Here is a 22,082-nt window from a genome sequence, read left to right as displayed (position 1 = left end):
ATTTTCCGGGCCATCTGATTGGCTGATGGTCACGTGATTGATGGACGGATGAGAAGGATCATTGAGAGTCCAGCTTAAGGAAGGGGGAGAAATACAACATCTTAGTTTCAACAGTTTTAGGCCATAACAGATAACGATCGTTTAATCTTAAAAACTATGCTCTCGTTAAAGCAAGTTAATGATGTGACTAGATTCCTGAATATAAAAATAGTGATTGGCTACTACAAATAGTCCCCTCCCCCTTCGTTTTTGTGAGAGACTACAACTATTGTAATCAATACTGTCAAAAGACACTTGTTTTACAGTTTTCGAAAGTCTCTTATTGTCTGGCTAAACGAACTTTATTAAAATATTCAAAAAAAAATTATGTTTTATAAACAAGATCTTTCTGTTTCTATGTCTCCCCCTGTCTTCACCTGTCATGTCGATTTTTTTTCCCGCTAATTGCTGATTTTATAAAGCAATAATACTAAAATAGGATTATAGAAACAATATTGTAACAAAGTTGTAAAACTCTATATTGCAACGAGGCAAACATTTCAATATGAATGTTTGCCTAACTTTGTGCAAACAGCAGATAACAAAAAAAACTGTATATCTGACAACCAAAATTGATGGAGAACTTAAAATGCAATGCTTATAAAGTGGAACATCCGAAGAAATTGTCCTGAATGACAAACTATGGCATGGTACGTGAAGTCGAGTAATAACGTCTACTGAAGAGCGCTAAAAAAAAATATTTACCTTTACTTCTGCGGTAGTAAACAACTAAGACATGTCACATCACAACAAATAGTCACCACTATGATACGAAGGGCCGCAATATTAATCTCTGGAGACGTATTCAGGAGGACAAGGATTCGTATACCTGTCCGACAATCCTGATTTTGGTTTTAAATTGTTTCCGGAAATCACTCCAGAATAATTATTGGATGGTTCTTTACTATAGGCCATGGACGATTCCTTGACCAACATTCCTTAATTTTGTCGTTCTTTGTCATATAAAACTACTTAAGTAACCATATTTAGCGTCAGGAAGGTCACACGTGGTGGGAACTAATGGTGAATCACGAAAAGTCTGCCAGTTAACGATTGCAGAAGGTGCCAGGCGACAGCCTGTCTCCAGCTAATGATATTTTAATGAGTGCAGGCGCTGGCCTGCTTATCTTCCCGCACGCCACTCACTGCGTTCCCAGATCCCTACTTCACCTCGACACAGTCCCGCCAGTTGCTACCGTAAGTAAAGGTTGCTACAAGCCCCATCATCCCCTCTTTCCTGTTGCTGTTTTTCCCAGTGCAAGAGAACCACGATTGGATATGATCGTGCGCACTACGTGCATTGGTAGCTCTGCAACAGCCAGCGCCAGTGAAGATTCTAATGCGTTTAATACGTCGTTTCCCTTCATTGCAATCTCAGAACAAAAGCGATTCTTGCGCCGATGTCATAAGGCCATTTTTTATTAGTTAGAGAATTAATAAATAGTCTAAAACACAAAATACTTGTATAGTTCTTGGCAGGGCCGATGCAAGGTAAACTGGCGCCCTAGGCGAAAAACCTTAATGCCCCCCCCCCCACCCACCCCCCCCCCCCGCCGGACACCCGAAAAAAAATTTCCTTGCCTCAAAATACATCACGTAAGCCTAAGATTTTGTCAGCAATCAAATGTAAGCAGCCTTGTGTTTTTTTTTACTGTTTTACTTATTACAAATCATAAACAGGTCACCGTGGACTTTAAATAATTACTTATATCAATATAAACATTCCAAACTGTTACAAAAATCCATTTTCACCTAGTTTCAATAATCGTTAAACATATTATATGAGCTGTTATGTGTCGTGCTGCGCCGCCCCCAGCTACTTGGCGCCCTAGGCGGTTGCCTAGTTGGCCTATATGGATGCGCCGGCCCTGGTTGTTGGGCAGGTACTGAAAGACCAGTATGCTTTGAGGTGACTCCCGAAGACGATGTAAATCATCGTGCGGTATCTAAGAACGAGCGGCGTCTGTGGCCAGGGGCCGCTCACCGGGCACGTAGTCGTCGCCGCACCGGAGGCTGTAGCCGCGGGCCAGCTGCACGCCCTTGGAGTCCAGCCACTCGGCCAGCAGCGCGCAGTCGCACAGCTGCCCCGGCCGGCCGAAGAGCGCGTGGTTGCCCGTCAGGTCCAGCACGGCGAGCCGGCACAAGGGCGCCACGTGCCCCACCGTCAGGTTGGTCAGGCTGTTGCCCGACACGTTCAAGGTGTGCAGCTTCCAGAACCTGCGGACACGCGGCCGTCACCACCTTGCCGCTGCCGGCCCACCGAACCTCATCGAAGCCCGTCTTTTGTCGCGAGGGAGTTTTCAAATTTGACTGAGGGTTGTAACAACAGAATTATAACGTATTTTTTAAAGTTGTCATTATAATCTTAGTGGCTATAAATAGGGGCATGCAGATTTCGCGAAAATATTTCGAGACTAGCAGAAAGTTAAAACACTGTAGCACCGTCTGTGTTTCGTGATTGGGTGAGTTTCTTTCAGGTACACGTATTTCGTAACAACACCAATCACGATAATCCAGTGCGGCAGCAAATTCGTCCTGAGTGGCTCGGTCAAATAAGGCAACGACTTCTCTCGCAGACGGCCGCCAATCACAAGGAAGAAACCACAGGTGCGGTTATACCTTGTTGCAGTCTAATAAGTGTTCAGAACTCTTCGCGAAAAATGCATGCTCTAGCAATAAATTATAACATAAACTACTAAAGGATAGTATGTTGTACTATATAAAATTTTACTTTTTGCTGCTTTTGAGCTGTGTAAATTCTACGATGTTCACGGAAGCTTCATTAAAGGATGATTCACGTGGGTCCGCCATCTTTTCGAGATTTAAGTTCGTCACAAGAATGGCAAAGTCAAATTAAATAAATGTCAAATTGAAATGAACTTCGATGAAAAGTCATAAAAGTGGGGATGTTTGGCTCACTGGTGAAGAAAATTAAAAACTAAATTAGAAATTCTGGTTGATCCCGGGTTTGACTACCAGGCCTGTCGGTAATTTTTCACTCCTGTAAAGATTTCCTGATCGCAAACAGTCAAGTCACGATCATCACTCACAGAGTGCTGGGGCACAATCCATCAGCTTCCGGGCTAATAACCCCATCATCATTATTATAATCATCATCGTGGGTATACTGCGCGGCGTATATCAGTGGATCCTGACGACGGTTAGAGGAAGTTCTGCCATCAGCCGACAAGAAGGAAACAAGACTAAACGTTCTTGTTCTTTAACTAACCTCAAAGTTGATAATACACGCGGGCAGCGAAATTGTTCTAACTACTTAGTTTAAATTACTATTATACAAAATTTAGTTTACAAGTTTACAAAAAGCTTGACTACAACGAAATTTTCCATTTTTAGGGTTTCGAAAAGCTTATTTTTTTATTTTTTAACTTCTGAAATAAATTTAATAATATTTACGAAGGTGAAATTGCGAAAATAAGTCCTTATCCATATGTTCTTATTTTGGTTCAAAAAATTATACATTAGCCACAAGTACATAGGCAAACACACAAAAAAAAAAGATGCCCTCACATCTTCTGAACACCTCGAACTTTCAGACAGTTGTTTTTCAGGTAAATGTTCAAAATATCTGTTATTGTTAAGAGACAAGATTTAATATTTTTTTAAAATTTTTTAAACCTTTTTGCTTTTTTAAACGGGAGATTCTGTGTCTTTTTTTATTTTTTATGAATTCTGTTTATTCATAAAGACATGGGCGTCGCAAGGATATATATTTTTTGGGGGGACTTCAATTGATTTATTTGTTTGAGGAATATCCATCCCCTGGGGGGAAAAAAAAGCGGGGGGGTGCGGTGGTCCTCCCCCGGGAAATTTTGGGGTTTGAAGGTGCAAAAAGGTGGTTTTTAGGCATTTTTCTTTCCTAAATATTCTAATTATAGTTGTTTGCACTATATAATTTATATTTTATAAAAAATATTTTCAGAGAACAAATTTGTAAAAACACAGTTAAAATATCTGATGGTGCTATATCCACACAAAATCATTAATTTAAACATCAGGAGAAACTAAGAAACTACGAAACTAAATATATTATTGGAGGGGACGAAATTGAAGACTTTTATTACTGGGGGGGGGGGCGTTCCCCCCCCTCCCCGTCCCCCCCGATTGAGACGCCCATGAAAAGATAGCATTTTAGTTAAACAACAAGTTACGAATAGCAGTTGTAAGATCAAAAAAGAATAAAATTAAAAATTTTCTAATTTAATTAGTAGGCTATATTTATTCCGGTGTTAAGTGGTGTATCGACGGTTCCACTGCAGTTCACGCAAGTGGTACAAGGAGGAGGGAGGGAGAGGACGCACCCCGCGAGCGGCGGCAGGACGCGCAGGCCGCACCGCGCCAGCGACAGGAAGTGCAGCTCGGAGCCGGCGGGGGCGCGCTCCAGCCCGGTGGGACCCGCCGCCGACAGCGGGTTGTCGTCCAGGTACAGCCTGCGCAGCGCCGGCAGCGCCAGCAGCGAGGCGGGCACCGCGCGCAGGGCGTTCAGCGACAGGTCCACCGTCTCCAGCAGCTGCAGCGCCGAGAAGGCGCCCTCCTCCACGGACATGAGCAGGTTGTCGTTGAGGTAGAGGTAGCGCAGGTAGGCGTAGCGCGACAGCGAGTCCGCCGCCAGCGAGCGCAGCCGGTTGGACGAGAGGTCCAGCAGCTGCCGGGGGGGAACAAGAGAGCGAGGCGCTTCCTGGTTGGTTGAAATAACTACAATTATAATAAATGAGACGGAAAAATAATACATCAAACAAAATCACTCGATACAATATAAATGAAATGATTTTTACCAAAATGCACTTATATAAGTAAAATGAAGTGGAAAAAGATCAAAAAGCATTCAAAGAACCCGTTTTTAATGAAATTAGCGTACATTAAAAGAAACAAATTTCAATGAATAAATGCTTGAATTGTAACAAAATAAATAATTGGAAAAGACTCAAATGTGTGGAAATGTTTTCCAATTGAACATATTAACGTGAAATAACCGAAATAATCTCAAACGATACCCAAGAAATGAAATAAATACAATTATAACAAAATGAGTCGGAAAACTAATACATCAATTAAAATCACTCGATACAATATAAATGAAATGATTTGTACCCAAATGTACTTAAATAAGCAATTTACTTTATTGGCGAAGTTAAAGCATGCTGTCTTGTCTTAAACTTAACCACATACATCTTTACTAAGCAGGTCCATGCAAGATTATCCGAATGAAAACTATAGCCAAGAAAAAAAAAACAATTACAAATACAATAAAATAAAAACCAAATAAAAATTCCCATGAAATATAAAAATAACAAAAAAAATTGCACACAAGATAATCATTAACTTAACAAATAAGATACTGAATATTGATTTTGAAAGGATTTTTAATCCATCTAACAGTTTTAAAATATTTTATGAGCTCAAACACTTAAATAATAAAGACTTAGTTTACATGTTAAATCCAGGGCCGGTGCAAGGTAAATTGGCGCCCTAGCCCCCCAACCCCCTCCCCCGCCGGACACCCCAACAAAAATTTTTCCTCGCCTGAAAACACATCACGTAAGCCTAAGATTTGGTCAACAATCAAATGTAAGCAGGCTTGTATTTTTTTTATTACAAATCATAAACAGGTCACCGTGGACTTTAAATAATTACTTAAGTATATCAATATAAACATTCCAAACTGTTACAAAAATCAATTTTCATCTAGTTTCAATAATCGTTAAACATATTATATCAGATATGTGTCGTGCTGCGCCGCCCCCAGCTACTTGGCGCCCTAGGCGGTTGCCTAGTTCGCCTATATGGACGCGCCGGCCCTGGTTAAATCTGAAACTGCGATATGGTCAGGTTTACTTTTCGGATCTAGAGTGAACGTTCAAGCGAAGAGAAATATGACGAGCAATGTCGATACCTCATTACCTACATGGGGCTGAATACTGACGTATAAAGCGCGAATCATGGCACATTCACAGTGTTGAGTATTAAACTTTTTCTGAAAATAAAATGCAGAAGAAAAAAGTGAAAATGGCTACAAGAAAGTAAAAAAATATTGTTACTGATCCGATTTCACTTTCGAGTTTAATTTGTGTGTATTTAATTAAACCAGATTCTGTGGCACATAAAAGATCAATTCTGCGTGAGCACAATAATTATATTGAACTCTGAACTACATTGCACCGGATGGATGATCAATTTATATGCGTGCCATACACAGTTATCAATGAATCATTAAAATTCATAAATAAAAAGCCTGACATTCCGCAGGTAAAAAAAAAAATAGTTTAAAAATGTACCATTAATACTTAATAGTTTCCAAAATTAATCTTCCATCATAAATCAGCTGAAAGTTAAAGATTACCTGGAGAAAAAAAAACTAGAAAGCCGCAGGTACTTCAGATTTTAATATTCCTTGACCTTTACTTATTTTTTTGTTTGAAAGCACAAGCTGAAAAAAAAGATTGACACTTTTATTGTTAACACTTTCACTCCACTTGCGAATTGACTGACGATTGCATACATGACTTACAAGGTTATTTCTCGTTAGCTATTACTTTTCAACCTCTCTCTCTCTCTCTCTCTCTCTCTCTCTGACTTGCACAACTACCGTCGGCGAGCAAGTGGACTCCCATCTGTGATCATGACTAGCTGGAATCACACGCTTGATAGTTGCCTCTCCTTGGTAGAGGTGGCCGACTAAGCGATAACCCCCCTTCATTTTCAATCTGTTCCGAGAGGCCACCGTTACACTTTCTCTTGGAGCTGTATTATGTTCGTAAGGCGTAGAACCACGGTAAGGCTGAGAACATTATATACTCCGGCCCCGAATCTGTTCAGTTCATCAAATAGCCGAGTGAAATTTAAAAAAAATAAAAAAAAAGGATTGAACGTAATAACGAGTGATCAGCCAGGCATTGTGCAATGATGTAATGATCAGGGTTCCCGATGATCGAGATTCCAAAACCCATTAAGCTAATGTGGTGAAGTTAGTCGGTTCGATCCAAACACACAAGCATTTCTCCAGTTCATGAGCACCGAGTCAGTAAACAGGTTACTTCACGGTTATCTGGGAGGTTGCTGCGTGAAATTACGTACCTTTAAATTTAAGCTGTGAGTACGATATAAATATAATATAAAGTAGTCTACACCACGTTTCACACATATTTCATTCGTATGAATTCAAATATCTTCAAATATCTGCAAATTAATTTTTGCTAATGATGAGGAGGCAGCAAAAACTTTTTTTAATAAGTTACTCTCCAAGCATAACAATCTTCGAAAAATGTGAAAATCTCCAAGGGAAATTTTATGGTTTATGATTTCTTTTAAAAACTTTATAGAATAAATAATACAACACGGTGCGCGGAATATACTGAGATCAATGTTTGGTAATGAAAGCCTTCGATATTAAAATTCCCGAAGTTTCAAAGTATAAACACTCATTGACAAATAGGCCGATACCTCCTTAAGAGTGCTCGATTTAACAGTTACTTAATATCGTGCGAGTGTAAACAGCGACTCGTCTAAGTACTGGATCACAATATGGCAAGTACCTTCTCCAGTTAAATGACCTTATAAAAGAATATTCATTAGTGTCTTGAAGGGGTGTCCAGTAAATCACTATGGTGCATCAAATAGGAGAGAACCTTCATATCAACCGCAATACAGAAGTATACCCTTCCCCTAATGTTGTGCACACATATTAAATTTAGCTACTAAACATGGTGCTGGATAAAAAATAAAGTCCGTGCTTTCTCAAGATCTATTAAAGTTTTGAAGAGCCACTCTCAAAGACATGTTTTTGTGAGTAGGTAACAAATTCCATACTGTATGATAGATGGGCCAGTACATTCTTGATATAAATGGCAATACAGAAGAGTCCCACCCAAGGCCATAACCCAATGCTTAGCTGTTAACCCCAATGTTGGATATCGAAATAAACAACACCAAGAATTATCCTCTCCAAAATGCATGCCCCAGTGTGTAGCTAGCTACTCACCACAATGCTGGATCTTGAGATCAAAAACATCACAAATCATCCTTTTCAAAATGCCATGCCCCAGTACGTAAGCATCACAATTTATTCATCCTTTCCAAAATATCATGCCCCAGTATATAGCTATCACACTAATAGCTGTGTTACAAATGAATCGATCCCTCCTACAGATCAAAGGCACTACAAAAGAATCTTCCTTATTTAATGCGTAGCATGCAATTGTTAATTGCTGAGCGCCAGATTATCTGCAAGCCTGGGCGACTCGAGAAAGTTGATTTCTGGACCATTAATGGTTGAGTTGGTGGAGAGTCAATTTATGTTCTGCCATACTACGTGAAGAAAAACATTAAATGTTCACTATGATGTCAAGTACTTTTTATAACTCTGAGGCTCACAGCTATCTTGCGCGCAACATACTCATCATATCATGGATGACAAATATGCCAGTGTATTCTTGATGTCACTACAGAATATTCCCTCCAAAATATCATTCCCTAGTGTATCCCTTATCACCCCAACTGCTGTATTACAAACAGTACCTCCATATCAACGATAATACATAAGATCTTCTTAATTCCATGTGCGGCACACCATATTTAACTACTGCACGCCAGATTATCAGTAAGCCTGAGCATCTCGAGAAAGTTGATTTCTGAATCCAACATGGTTGAGTTTCCATGCAATATCATATGCACAGTATTCTCACCATGGCACTGGATGACCAACAGACCAGTGCCTTCTCGAGATTGCTGCAGAAGATCCCTTCCCAAAGCCAATAGCCAGCGGGTAGACACTCACCCTGATGCTGGAGGACAGGTGGGGTGGTAACTCCCTAGGTTCAAAGAGCTGCAGAGGAGTCCATGCCTTCTTCAGGTTGCTACAGAAGATCCCCTCCCAAAGCCACTAGCCAGCGGGTAGCCACTCACCTCGATGCTGGAGGACAGGTAAGGTGGCAACTCCTAGGTTCATGGATCTGCAGAGGAGTCCTTACATGCGTTCTTCAGGTTGCTACAGAAGATCCCCTCCCAAAGCCACCAGCCAGCTGGTAGACACTCACCCTGATGCTGGAGGGCAGGCGGGAAGACAACTCCCTAGGTTCATAGAGCTGCAGAGGAGTCCCTTCATGCCTTCTTCAGTTTGCTACAGAAGATCCCCTCCCAAAGCCACTATACCAGCGGGTAGCCACTCAACTCGATGCTGGAGGACAGGTGGGGTGGCAACTCCTAGGTTCATGGAGCTGCAGGAGTCCCTTCATGCCTTCTTCAGGTTGCTACAGAAGATCCCCTCCCAAAGCCACTAGCCAGCAGGTAGCCACTCACCTCGATGCTGGAGGACAGGTGAGGTGGCAACTCCTAGGTTCATGGAGCTGCAGAGGAGTCCCTTCATGCCTTCTTCAGGTTGCTACAGAAGATCCCCTCCCAAAGCCACTAGCCAGCGGGTAGCCACTCACCTCGATGCTGGAGGACAGGTGGGGTGGCAACTCCTAGGTTCATGGAGCTGCAGGAGTCCCTTCATGCCTTCTTCAGGTTGCTACAGAAGATCCCCTCCCAAAGCCACTAGCCAGCAGGTAGCCACTCACCTCGATGCTGGAGGACAGGTGAGGTGGCAACTCCTAGGTTCATGGAGCTGCAGAGGAGTCCCTTCATGCCTTCTTCAGGTTGCTACAGAAGATCCCCTCCCAAAGCCACTAGCCAGCGGGTAGCCACTCACCTCGATGCTGGAGGACAGGTGGGGTGGCACCTCCCTGAGGTCCATAGAGCTGCAGAGGAGTTCCTTCATGCCTTCTTCAGGTTGCTACACAAGATCCCCTCCCAAAGCCACTAGCCAGCGGGTAGCCACTCACCTCGATGCTGGAGGACAGGTGGGGTGGCACCTCCCGGAGGTCCATGGAGCTGCAGAGGAGTCCCTTCATGCCGAACGCCACCGTGTAGCTGCAGCGCCGCGAGTCCTCCTGGGGCCAGGCGAGCTGCGCGGTGCAGGAAGCGACCAGCGCGGCCAGCAGCCACACCGCCATCCTGCACGCAAAGCAACGCCATTGAGTTTCTTTTCCCAATGCACTATTTCTGCCATGAGCGCTTTCCTTATTCTGGCGCAGACTGTTGCCAATGTAACTATGACTTACAACACAATCATTTTAGAGACAATTTTAAAATCTAATAAAAAAAAATTTAATTAAAATATTGTATTTTGTAAAGGAAATTTTAAAATAAGAATTTTGGAAGTACATTTTCTTGTGGTATTTCATCAACAGCGATCTCTGATAGTAGTCAATTATTCCTTAAGATGATGCAGGCTAACTGAAAGACACCATTTCTGTTTTTTTAACCATTTTTGTCAACACATTTTTATAACATTTAATTTTAAAACTATGGTTCTCTTTGAGCATAACACATAATTTAATGATATTTGTGGTGACAAACTGCTACAAATAGTTTATGCTGAAACTATTTGAACTTTTTGACATAGAATTATTTCTTTCTTTCAGAATGTTTACAACTGTAATATAACTATGTCAAGAAACACTACTTTTATAATCTTAGAAAAGTACAAATAGTACAATTAAAAATATTAAACCTTATTATAATTAAAGATAGTAAACATAAGATTTTTAATGTTAACATTCCAGGTAGCCATGAAAACATGCTGCTTGGGATAGACAGGGAGAGTCTAAAGGCCAACACACACTAATAGCCCCGCTCCTAGTTCGGACTGCTCAGTCCAAACTGATAGATTGGACTGAAGCGAGTCCATCTGCTCAGTTCGGACCGATCAGTCTGAACTGTCAGTGAGGACTGACATGAAACCTTCCCCACACACGATGTCTTCTGGTTGCTGTTGCTGTTGGCTGTATCGTTTCATCGTAGAATATACAAGAAACTTTAGATGCAGTTGCAGTCGCACTTTTAGTTAGAAAAAGGAAAAAAGAAAATCAATCAAAGAGAAAAACAAGTATGTCTGTCATAACACTAAGTTGATGGACTGTTTGTCTGATTTTTTGAACTGACGGTTTGAACTGGCGAGACGCTGTTCCCACGCACGGCAGTTCGGAATGAGGGTTCTCAAGCCCACAGTTTGACTTGATGAGGAGCCATCAGGTCGTCAGTCCATCAGTTCCGACTGATCAGTCCATTGCCTTGTTGCACACACACTGTTTAGTTCCGAATGAAAAGTTTGAACTGATAGTTCAGACTGATCGTGTGTTGGATGCAGCCTTAATAGTTTGCGGGGCCCTACAAAACCAAAAAGGGCCAACTTGACACGGTCCGGTTACACCTCAACTGACCTAAAAACATAAATATTCTAAATGATGCTGATGTTATCTACATATAGCTTGTTTTAAAAACTACCATAGCCAACATATTTTGAACAGGTATATTTTTCGAAGAAAATTCCGCGCCCCAACCGATACGTATTCCTTTCCCCAACTTCGCCTCCCAGCCAGCTTATCTATCACTCTCCACAAAACGTTTTCGTGCAATACCCTTGTCTCTAAAATTGGCTTATCTCCATAAGCATAAGCAGCCTACTAGGAAAATATACTTCAAGTCAATATATTATTTTGATAGAAAAATTAGTAGTCAGTTTTCATTTTTTTCATAGTTTTACATATTTTGTGAAATGTACTTACTATCAAAAACAAGTATAAAAATAGTTTTTCAAAGAAACAATTTGTCTTTTTAAAACCCGAAAAATAGCGTAATTTAAAAAAAAAAGGCATTTCTTTCGTAAACTCAAAAACTAATATAACATATTGCATTACAAGCTCCCCACACCCCCCATCGGTTAATATACAACCTGGCCTGTGGCAGATAAGTCTGACGAGCCACTGTATGTAGGCATGTTTTGTGACGAGGCTACCGAGCACAGGGAGTTCCTCACACTCGCGCAGTATCAGGGTGCTCCGGGTGTTATCGCTGTGCACTTCGCCCGAGAGATCGTGGAGGTCACGCGCCGTGGTCTGTGGTCTGGGACGGGACCAACCGTCACCGGCACCCTTCAGGGCGTGCACATGGACAGGCATTACACGTCCGGTCTCGCGTCAGTTCAGTCCATTACTGTGGTCAGACTGAGCATATCGTGAATAGAATAAATATGTGCTTCTCGTGTACGTTGAATTAATGTGCCTGGAACTACATAGTCACCGCCAGAAGTGCCATAATGGAATAATACCATAACGTAAATATTTTAAGTTAACCAAAGAAACTGCTGGTGGGGTTTATAGCGCTACCCACCGACGTTTTTTTTACACGCTATCCTGAGAGCGATGTACTTATTCCACGGAATGTATAAGAAATTATGGCAGAATTCCCCCTCGTCCTTTTAACTTACGGTAGTTTTCCCCCCTGTTTCAAGGAAGCCAGGGGTAATTCCGCGAATCCAAGCCGTGTCACCTCGAGTGTGGGGGGGGGGGGGAGGGGAGGGGAGGGGATGTGAGTTAGTGGTGTGACTACTCGCCCACCGTGAGTGTGTGTGTGTGTGAGTGTGTGAGTGTGTGAGTGTGTGAGTGTATGTGTGTGTTTGTGTTTGTGCCACAGCTGGGAGCGGTCGTGTGCCGCTGACTGCAGACAAAGAGCACGCGAGGAGACTCGCAGGCAGTCTTTTATCACCGGCGACATGCGTCATTTGCCGCCGCGCTGCCGTCCACTTCGTCAACAAGCGACGTCGCGCGGGCTCCTCCCACAGCAGTCACGTGCTCACGAGCTCTTGCCTGCCGACTCGGCCCACGATCCACTGCCTCCCCCCACCCACTGAACAGTCCCGAACGTACAGGCTTTTCCCTGTGTCTGCAGGCTTTGAATATATATACTGTATAGAAGTCGCCAGCCCAGGTTAAAATTTCTAATACGGTTTTGAGGTAGTTGGTTAATTCACCGCCGCAATCGCCACCATCTCTAGGGCATCGACTTGTGGTGGTCCCTAGCGGACAAGTGTCGAACTCTTCAAACAACCCTTCCCCCTCCCGTAGAATGACCTTGAGCTGCAGTGAATGATTGATGGGGGGGTGCGGGGAATTACAGCGTGCGACAGTGCTGCACTCTAACGTGTAAATAACAACTAAGACGATACAGGCCGTTACGGCAGCGCACTGCAGCGGTGAAGTTCCCAAGCTGCTTATCATACGCTTCTGAAAAACGTAGAGTAAATCCTATCCACTCGCGACTTCTATACAGTATATATATTCAAAGCTGCAGGTTTTACCTGTGCCCAACCTAGAGCTAAGATAAGAGACAATCGCTGCCATGGCTGGGCAATCCTGGAAAAAAAATGCACGCAACCTTCTCCCTGAGTGGCTACCCTAGCACTAGGCCTTCGGCCCGAGACGCAAATTATGTCCCTACCTGGCCCAGACACCTTCCAAACACAGTTTTAGTTAGGTTAGGAAAAAAAAGTTTTTTGCAACATTTCATATATTTTAAAGAGACATGTCTCTAACCTAACACAAATTAGACGTACGGAATCCTACCCTTCTGGGGAATAAAGAAATGAGGAACGAACTTTTTTTCTTTTTTTTTTTTCACGAGCAAAACAAATCGCGTGTTATAAGTTATACTTCTTTTCGATAAAATGTAGTTACATATTATTTTAACCGAAAAATAGTAAACTGCACAATGGATAATAATAGGTATGTATACACATTAAGCAGAAGTTCCTGGTATTGTTCGGGGTTTATGGAACGTAAAGAGAACATTTTTATTAGATAAAGAAATTCCAATACTTTTTTATTTAATTTCCGAAATTCAAACTACTGGTTGATTGAAGATATGAGTGGTTTTTACGAAATCAGATGACAATAATTTTTGTTTTATTTTGAATGTCAACAGTGCAAAATTATATCAAGAATTGACATAATTCTTTTTAATGGGTGGGGATGTAGATGATGATCTTAGATGTGGACAGTCAATTTTATCTGGCGCGCAAAATTTGGTGGATAGTGATTCCCCCCGTTTCAGACAGTAATTTTGGTCAAGTGTGCAAGATGTAAGCAAGAGTTACCAGAATATAGCTATAATGGAAGGGAAACATTTCCATTGCACGCTAAAATGTCACCCTCAACGTGCCTAAAAGAAGTATAACTTGAAAAAAATCCGAAGAATTATTCAGGGGTCTGACTCTGAGTCAATAGTGGTCTGAGTCGGAGTCAATAGTAAGTTTCCCGACCTGCAGCAGCGCTCGTGCTCGGCCATTACAAGCCTGCGCAGGCGCAGAGATAAGCACCGTCAGTGACAAGTGGCACAGCCATTGGCCGGCTGAACAGCTTGATTACAACGCGATTGCGGGAGTAAATAACTCCTAAGTATCTTGAAATATTTTAGCGCGTTTAAAATGTTCAGTGTTATCTAATTGTATGTTCAGTTTTATCTAATAATATATTCAGGAAGAACCTTTTAAAAGATGCCCCACGGAAAATGTGTGAAAAGAACGAGTGACGAAATAAATAGAGCAGTGTGACAAGAACCTACCTAGAAAAGAGGACATTTCCAGCACATGTTGTTACTTAATCACTTGTGATTAACGGGAACCATTTTAAAAGACTTATCCTGTACAACTGACCTACTCACTGACACATACAAATTCTAACACACTTCCATATGAGCTTGAAATGATATTTGGTCAGCTCATTGATATCGGTCTGTAACCAACGTAAAATTTAAAAAAAAAAAAAATTCAAAAATTCTAATTCGCGACGCATCTTATAAGTTGGCGCAGACCTACTGTAAACTTAACAGCGATATTGACTACACCATCATACAGGATTTCACTACGTTTTCAATATCGGTCTCTTCACTTTTTTTTTTGTCATTTTCTCCAACGTTACCGTATACCATACGTAAAGCCATCTCGACAGGTCTATTCATGTTGACGAAATCTACAATTTGGGGCCCACAACTTTGAGGTATTTGGAATAATGTATATTATACAGTGATAAATATATTAAATTTGTCCTATACATTTAGAGTTTACTTCTTGAAAACAAACTTCGATATCGACGATAACCTACACGCAACAAAAGTATATACCTATACACGTAGAAAGTAAAAACTGTTTCAAGTTTTTGCATAATATATGCCATATTTATTGGTTAAGCACAGTACAAACAGTAGATGTGGTACACACAAGCTATGTAGGCTCCTACTTTAGCTAAAGAACACATGTATTTGTTCCACGAGTAAGTGTTAAATGCACGATTGACTTTTAGGATGATAAAAATATTTATCCAACTTGTATTCAAAGGATATTTTTCATGTACCTACAAAAACATATGTACTCAGCGACAAAATCGATGTCTTTTTTTATTTCACGGGAATGGCGTAACTATAATGCTTGTAATTGGACTCTTTTCAATAAGAAAATCTGCGCATTTCTTGTTTAGACATTGACCTCTACGATCAAATTCCTACTGACTTTTAAAGTGAAATTGGCATCATGGTCATTCACTCATCCATGGTCACACACGATCGAACTTAAGATATGAGTTTCATTCTTGAACAAAGATAACACCTGCTATCTTAAAATTTTAAAATTACATTTTTAGAAGGAATGATAAAACTTTACCTTTACATCTTTTTTGCCACAGCCTACAGCCGTAGGTAGATTTCGAATTACATATTTCTTCTGACTACTTATATAAACTTCTGTAACAATTCAAGAAAATGTACTTGACATTCCATATGTTAGTTCAATATTCCAAGATGATTTATAAAACAATTTCTCACATTCCATGCAGCGAAAATGTTTCGAAGATTTTAACTCAATGCATCTAGCATTGACTAGCTTATAGCGAATTTCATATTATGACTTTAAAAAACTCTTTTCCATCCCTGGCACTAATACATAGTCGCATAAAAGTTTGCTTTGGACCACAGTTTAAGAAACTATTAAGATGGTTTAAAAATATATTCCAAGTTTTGCAATAAATGAAAACGGATTTAATAGTTCACAAGTTGTGTAAATTATGAATTTTTTAATTCTACCTTCTTTTTTTTTTTTTTCAAAATTGTATGAATAATTGTTGCAGACCACTTTTCGTTTTAAATAATTTTTAGAATATTTTTCAATTATTTCATTTACAGGTTACAAGAGAGTTAAGAATTATTTTGTCTTTCAACGCCAGAATGTTTCACCCTTAGCAGCAATAGTCGGTTGTATCAAAAACTGTTTTAAACAAATGTTTTAGATAATATTTATAACGTTTACAAAGAGTTCGAACGGATTTGATAGTGTACTTACTAAGGGATTTTTTTTTGTCTTTTAAAAACCCTGTTATTTTCCACGCCTTGCAGTAATTGTCGTATAAAAATTATTTCGGACGAAAGTTGTAACTAATAGCCTATTTTAAGGTCTCGCAATAAATATGACTGGATTTAGTAGGGAAATGATTATTTTTTACTTCTACCTCTTTTTGTTTTGGCCCTTGCAGGAATGGTTCAGACAAAAGTATTAGATAAAAATTATAAGTTTTACAAACATTTGGATTGGATTCGATTGTGTGCCTACTAGGGGAGTGATGATCTTTTTGTCTTCCATCCCTTGCAGTTATGGTTGGTCGTATCAAAAATTGTTTCAGAAAAAAAATTTAGATAAAAAGTATAATATATACCAACAATTTGAAAGGATTTGATTGTGTGAGTACTAAGGGAGTTGCCAATTATATTTTTATCCTCCAACCTTGTTTCTTCCACCCCTTACAGTAATAATTGGTCGAATCAAAAATACATTTAGACAAACGTTTTTGGTATTACTCCTACGAGTACGGGTGCGATATGGTTATATGATGGGAGTAATAGAGATTTTTCTGTTTTTCAAAAAACGTTCCCCATTTCTACCCCTTTGGTCATATTTTGCCTATTAACGAACTTGACTTTGATTTTCCATTACTATATTTTATGTATTAATTTGGAAGTGATTTGTGCAAAATTTCGGCAGTTATCGTGTCCATAAAAATGTGATATATATTTAAACTTTTGAGTTGAAGATGGTTTTGGGGTCTATGGACCATGAAACGAAAAACTATACAAACATTTTCCGGAAATCGCACCATGGTAATGGCTGCAATAGGTTGTCTTTCTTCGAAATGTACCTAAAAGTAGAGGAAGAATCTTTCTAGGTCCTTATTACTTCAAGTTATAGTGTTGGTAACGTCTAAACAACTTTCGGGCTTTTATAAATTCCTATGTTTTCAGTTAGTTACGTTTTGCGTCCTTGCGGTCTAGAGTTACTAGCGTACTTTATAAACCCGGCCTTACGTATCAGTAGGGGCAAGCGAAAAACTGAACGCCTATTAGACTGCAACAAGGTATACGCGCTGAGTTTGCTTCCGCACTTAATCACTGTGACGGGAGTTGTAACAATCGACACGTACCTGAAAGAAAGTCAATCACTAGAGACCGGAAAAATTCGCGAATTCATTTCGCGATAGGCTAAAATACAAATAGTTATACCTCAGTGCTACCTCTGCCATTGGCTCACAACTCACCTGGATGACTCTGGGCCAATGAGAAACACCCAACAAAAGCTTTATCGAATCACAGGCTGCTACGTTGGAACGTCTCACAAGACAGCAGCCAATGAGTTGGTGGCATTTGACCGAGTGTATGTAGAACTATGGAGTTCATCCTGCAGGTCATTGAACCCGCGAATTTTTCCGGTCCCTATCAATCACAAAACACAAGACGATGCTACAGTGTTTTAACTTTCAGCTAATCTCGGAATCTTTTCGCGAAATATGCATGGTCCTACGTATCGACCATTTCTGTGCCTATGTGACCAACTGGTCGGGCGCACGAGCTCTAAAAGCGCCGGGGGCGCTAAGGGCGACAACGGCTGGCGCATCACACGCCTCTTCGCCTCTACGCGCCGGGCGCCGAACTGGCGTGCAGTTTTCTTGTCGGTGACGCGCCTCTGTGAGACTTGTAGCGGTGACATAATTTTATGCTGGAATATTAACACGTCCCTGTACCACTTACAATAATGTGTGTAAAATTGTTCATAAGTACATAAAAAATGACCGTGAAAACATCCGTTTTAACCTTTTTTTGACTGTTCAAGAAATACACGTTATACACACAAAACCACTGAGCGATACTTGTAAAGAAACATGCAATAGTTCTTACTATAAATTTTGAACGGTTCGTAAATAGCGATAAGACGTGGAGCTCTCACGCCGTTTGGCGACCTAGTCAGGCACGCGCCTTATACGAGCTGCTTGCGACACCTCCCGGCGGGAAGTATACACTTGGCGCTAGCCAACTAAACGGCGATAACGAGAAGTGACGCTAACCTCGTGATCGGCGACCCTCTTTCGCCTTCGCGGCGATAGCAGCCTCGCTGCTCGCCTTCGAACACGGTTCACAGCCAACTTCCGGCCCGGCGTTAACTCGGGTGGCCGCCTGGCTGACCGATTGCGAAAAGCATTCCAGGGCTCCCGCCTGCTCAGGTGTGTGTTTGCGTCGGGCGGAATGACAAAGCTCGGCTCACGCTGCTCCGTCTCACCCGTCCGTCCGCAGTCACGTGACCTGCAGCCAATCAGGTGGTCCGGAAAATTCCAACCGTCCGTCCGACAAAACCTTGCCGAGCTTTATCATTAGACGGAGGGACGGATGAAAATACAGTATAACCTCAAAAATGTCTGAAAGGCACTGTCTATTTTTAAAGTTTTTTTTTTTTTGTTTAATTAGTTTAGCTGCTTCCGTATTATGTTTTTAACTTGCCTATGAACATGTTTTAAGTTTGATATTCGAAACAAAAATTTTCTGAGAGACAAAATTATTAAATAATGTACGGTAACTCTAAATTATACATAAATATATTACAGTTTGTTTAATAATTTATAAGTGGTTAGCGTAGGCCTACTTAATCGGCAAGTGTTAAAAATGTAATTAGGCGGTATCCAAGTAGAAAAATATTATGACGGGCGTGCGGATAATTGTTAATCGTTCGGCTTGATGACGGACGAATGACGGACGGACGCTCACCGGTTGGTCTAATGCGCTGTCGCCTCTAAGCACAAGGCTGTGGGCTGGCGCACGGTGTCGTGACAAAACTTTTACACAGTAACAAAAAGCCTTTAAAAAAATGCACAAATGGTTCATGTCACATCTCACTCCGAGACATCATCAGATTGAATTCAGCCTCAGAAGCAAAAGAAAAAAAACGCTCGGCACACCAGCATTGCAATAAACAAAGACGGAACCCAAATATGCAAAATAAATTTTACATGTCAACAGGTTGACGATACAGGTTGGGCCTTTGTATAACCAGTTCATTAAAATTCACTACATTACATAAATTTCCCTGACTATTTCCTGATTTTTAACCGAAATTTAACATTCCCTCACTAATTCAGAACTTTCCTGAAGCTGGACACTTTGTTATAGTGAATAGTCCAAGTATACCAACCCTTCGAATTCCTGTGTATGCACAGTCACAAATACAGCAGGAATGGGCCAAAGTTTGTTATCGTCACAACAATGCGTCCGCGTTCCGCGTCTTTAAACAGACCGACGAAGGTAAAATAAAGCGAGCACGAAGCGGCGGTGAAATAAACACTCTGTTTACAAGGCCCCGCGGGAAGTGAGGCACCAAGCTCCGTCTAACAATGCACAATCGTTCCGTGTTCCGGTCCGCCGTACACAGTTTACTCCAGGCGGCTGAAAATAACCCTCGTTCTGTCCAGACAGCTGGACCTGGTCATTTGACTGTCTGAAGAGAGAAACCAAAGATTCACAAGCATCCAGTCAGACACCCGAAAAATCCGGTTTCGTGCATCTTAGTATTTTTTTTCCCCCCTGTTGTGAAAGTTAAAGGTGGCTTTTTTTTAGTTTAGTTACATTATTAGTAATACGTAAATTAGTTGTCAAGTATAAAAAATTTCATAAAAATTCTTTTTTTTTTTTTTCTTAATTGAAACTGTTTACAGCCGGTATACGGTAAGTCGAGGCGATGACTCATAGAGCGTAACGCAAAGTTCGACGCTCAGAGTGGAGCGTTCGATGACGAAGAGGGAAATCGGAATAACAAAAAAAAATAGACACCTGTAGGACTCTCAGCATGTTTTTTTTGTGGCCAAGTTTGTTGCAATTGTGAACGTCCATGTGTGAACCTTCATACCAGTGTGCAATGTATAGATTCGTCGTTCATGAGAATAACTGATTTTTTTTTTTAATTATTGTTCAAGTGGCTAATAGAAGTGTGAAGTTTCACTTCTAACGCACGTGACAGCCAAGCACTGCTTTTTTTCCTAATAGGGCATATTTTCACTTGTCTAGTTGGTCTTAATAAAAATTAATGGTTCAGTGACGTTCTCACAAATCTGGTACTTTTATTCCGACCAGCCAGTTTCAAAAGCAAGCGGCGAACTTCGGAGAAGTTCGGAACCATTCGGGCGTCTGACTCCACGTCGGTGAATCTCGAAGGTTTTTTTTCCCCCCTTCGTTCAGCCCTACGCCAAACTGCTTGCTCGTTTAAACGTTTGTTTGCATATATTTGTGTCAGTGAAAAGTGAAATCAATTTTGTATAACTATTAGATTTGCGAAAAACTTCACGGAGTATGGAGCGAGGTTGAGCGGTGGGTGAAGACAAAAAACTCGGCATTCCTAGCCACAAATCATATCCAAATGAAAAAGTAGTTTCCCGGCTGAGGCAGGGTCTACATGGATGTAATTGGGCTTCCCTGCGTGAAGGACAACCTTAAGAATGCACGAGGTGAGATGAGTATGCAGCAGTGACGGAAAGAATTAACGAATACTCTCATGATTCGACTCAGCCGGAATTCGAAACCCCTGTCGCCTTTAAGGGAGGCGAGTGTGTTCTAAACCACTCAACCACCACGCCTCGAGACCAGCGGTTCCCTATTTTTTTTTTTTTTTTTCCGGCCAGGGAACCCTATGGTTGACTTTCTTTTGGCAGAACCCCAACTCCTTCAAAGAAAGTTATTTTAAAATAATTGTGCCAGATTTATATGACATTCGTCCTGACTCACGGAACCCCTGTGACCCTGCCACGGAACACCTTTTGTGAACCGCTGCTCTAGATCATTTCCAAATCCTGTATCAATAATCCTGATATGTACTGTGTGTTACCGTCTCTAATGACCTCATTGTTGACAAAAAAAAAAAAAGAAATTTCCAGGGAAAATTCCCCGTTTACAGGTAAATGGGCGTATGAAATTTTCCACGAGGTTTCCAACACAAAAGTTCTGCATAAGACAAGTCGACAAGTCTCAACAGGGCCATCGGCCAGCACATTGAAGTTTCGTTTATTTATTTATTTTGATAATTTTATTAACTTAATCGACTAATCTCTAAGATTGCCGTGAAAATTTGATTATAAGTACCTTCTCATTCGTCACTCTTCACACAGCAGAATTTCGTTACATCATAACCCCTTGACCTTGGAAAGTGGCGCAACGTTTCAGTCACTTCTATGACGATTCGCTTGTCTACGTTGTAACTAGTAATTTACTGCATTATAACTAGTCGTTATTTTTTTCTACTCAAGAACCGGAAACTCGTTTACACACATTAGAACCTAGTCACACATACGGTGTGCACAGCTTCAAGTGAAACCAAGCGATTTGAAAACTGCTCAAGATATCCGAATGGTGTCTGTTTACGAAAAGCATTTAAGAATGGCTTGAGAGGGGATAGGTTGTTATGTTTCAGTATAACGTTTTTAGACTGCATTTTTAGGAAAGTGAAAAGGGCTAAAACGTGTGATTTCAGAAAACTATTAGTATATATGTACATGAAACGCCCGGTAAAGATTCTCAAAAGCACCAAAGGGCCTTACATTACATCTTTATCTTCATTTCTCCGCTACCTGATTTTATGGTTACTGCTGAAATTTCATGGTCGCTCTATGCACGACGAGAAGACTGCGCGCCAGTTCAGAGTAAGTTAAAATGTGTGGGACCTTTTAAAAGTGTCCTAACCTCCAAAACACGTATGCAACATTTTGAGTTCAAACATTGGCTTATATTAATAAACATATAATATTACATTCATCTTTCACTCCCTCATCCTAAATAAGACTAACGAGCTTTAAGGTACC

The 22,082-nt window shown here is 40.9% G+C and overlaps 1 protein-coding gene across 3 annotated transcripts in view; it reads right to left on the bottom strand.

The window, feature by feature from the left end:
• LOC134533052 (leucine-rich repeat-containing protein 24-like) overlaps positions 1–22,082 on the bottom strand; it is a 66,582-nt gene that overhangs the window by 5,681 nt on the left and 38,819 nt on the right. For 2 of the 3 annotated variants that reach the window (XM_063370235.1, XM_063370236.1), the window contains exons 2-4: positions 9,876–10,047; positions 4,359–4,702; positions 2,024–2,256 (exon numbers count right to left, since the gene is read on the bottom strand). In XM_063370235.1, coding sequence (XP_063226305.1) covers positions 2,024–2,256; positions 4,359–4,702; positions 9,876–10,046 — 748 coding nt within the window. In that variant the 5' untranslated portion in view covers position 10,047. The other variant, XM_063370237.1, reaches the window with a different exon arrangement.

Source organism: Bacillus rossius, chromosome 6 (genome assembly GCF_032445375.1).
Source record: "Bacillus rossius redtenbacheri isolate Brsri chromosome 6, Brsri_v3, whole genome shotgun sequence".
Taxonomy (NCBI): domain Eukaryota; kingdom Metazoa; phylum Arthropoda; class Insecta; order Phasmatodea; family Bacillidae; genus Bacillus; species Bacillus rossius.
The sequence above is the reverse complement of the archived record's forward strand: the minus strand, read 5'-3'. Positions and strand labels throughout refer to the sequence as shown.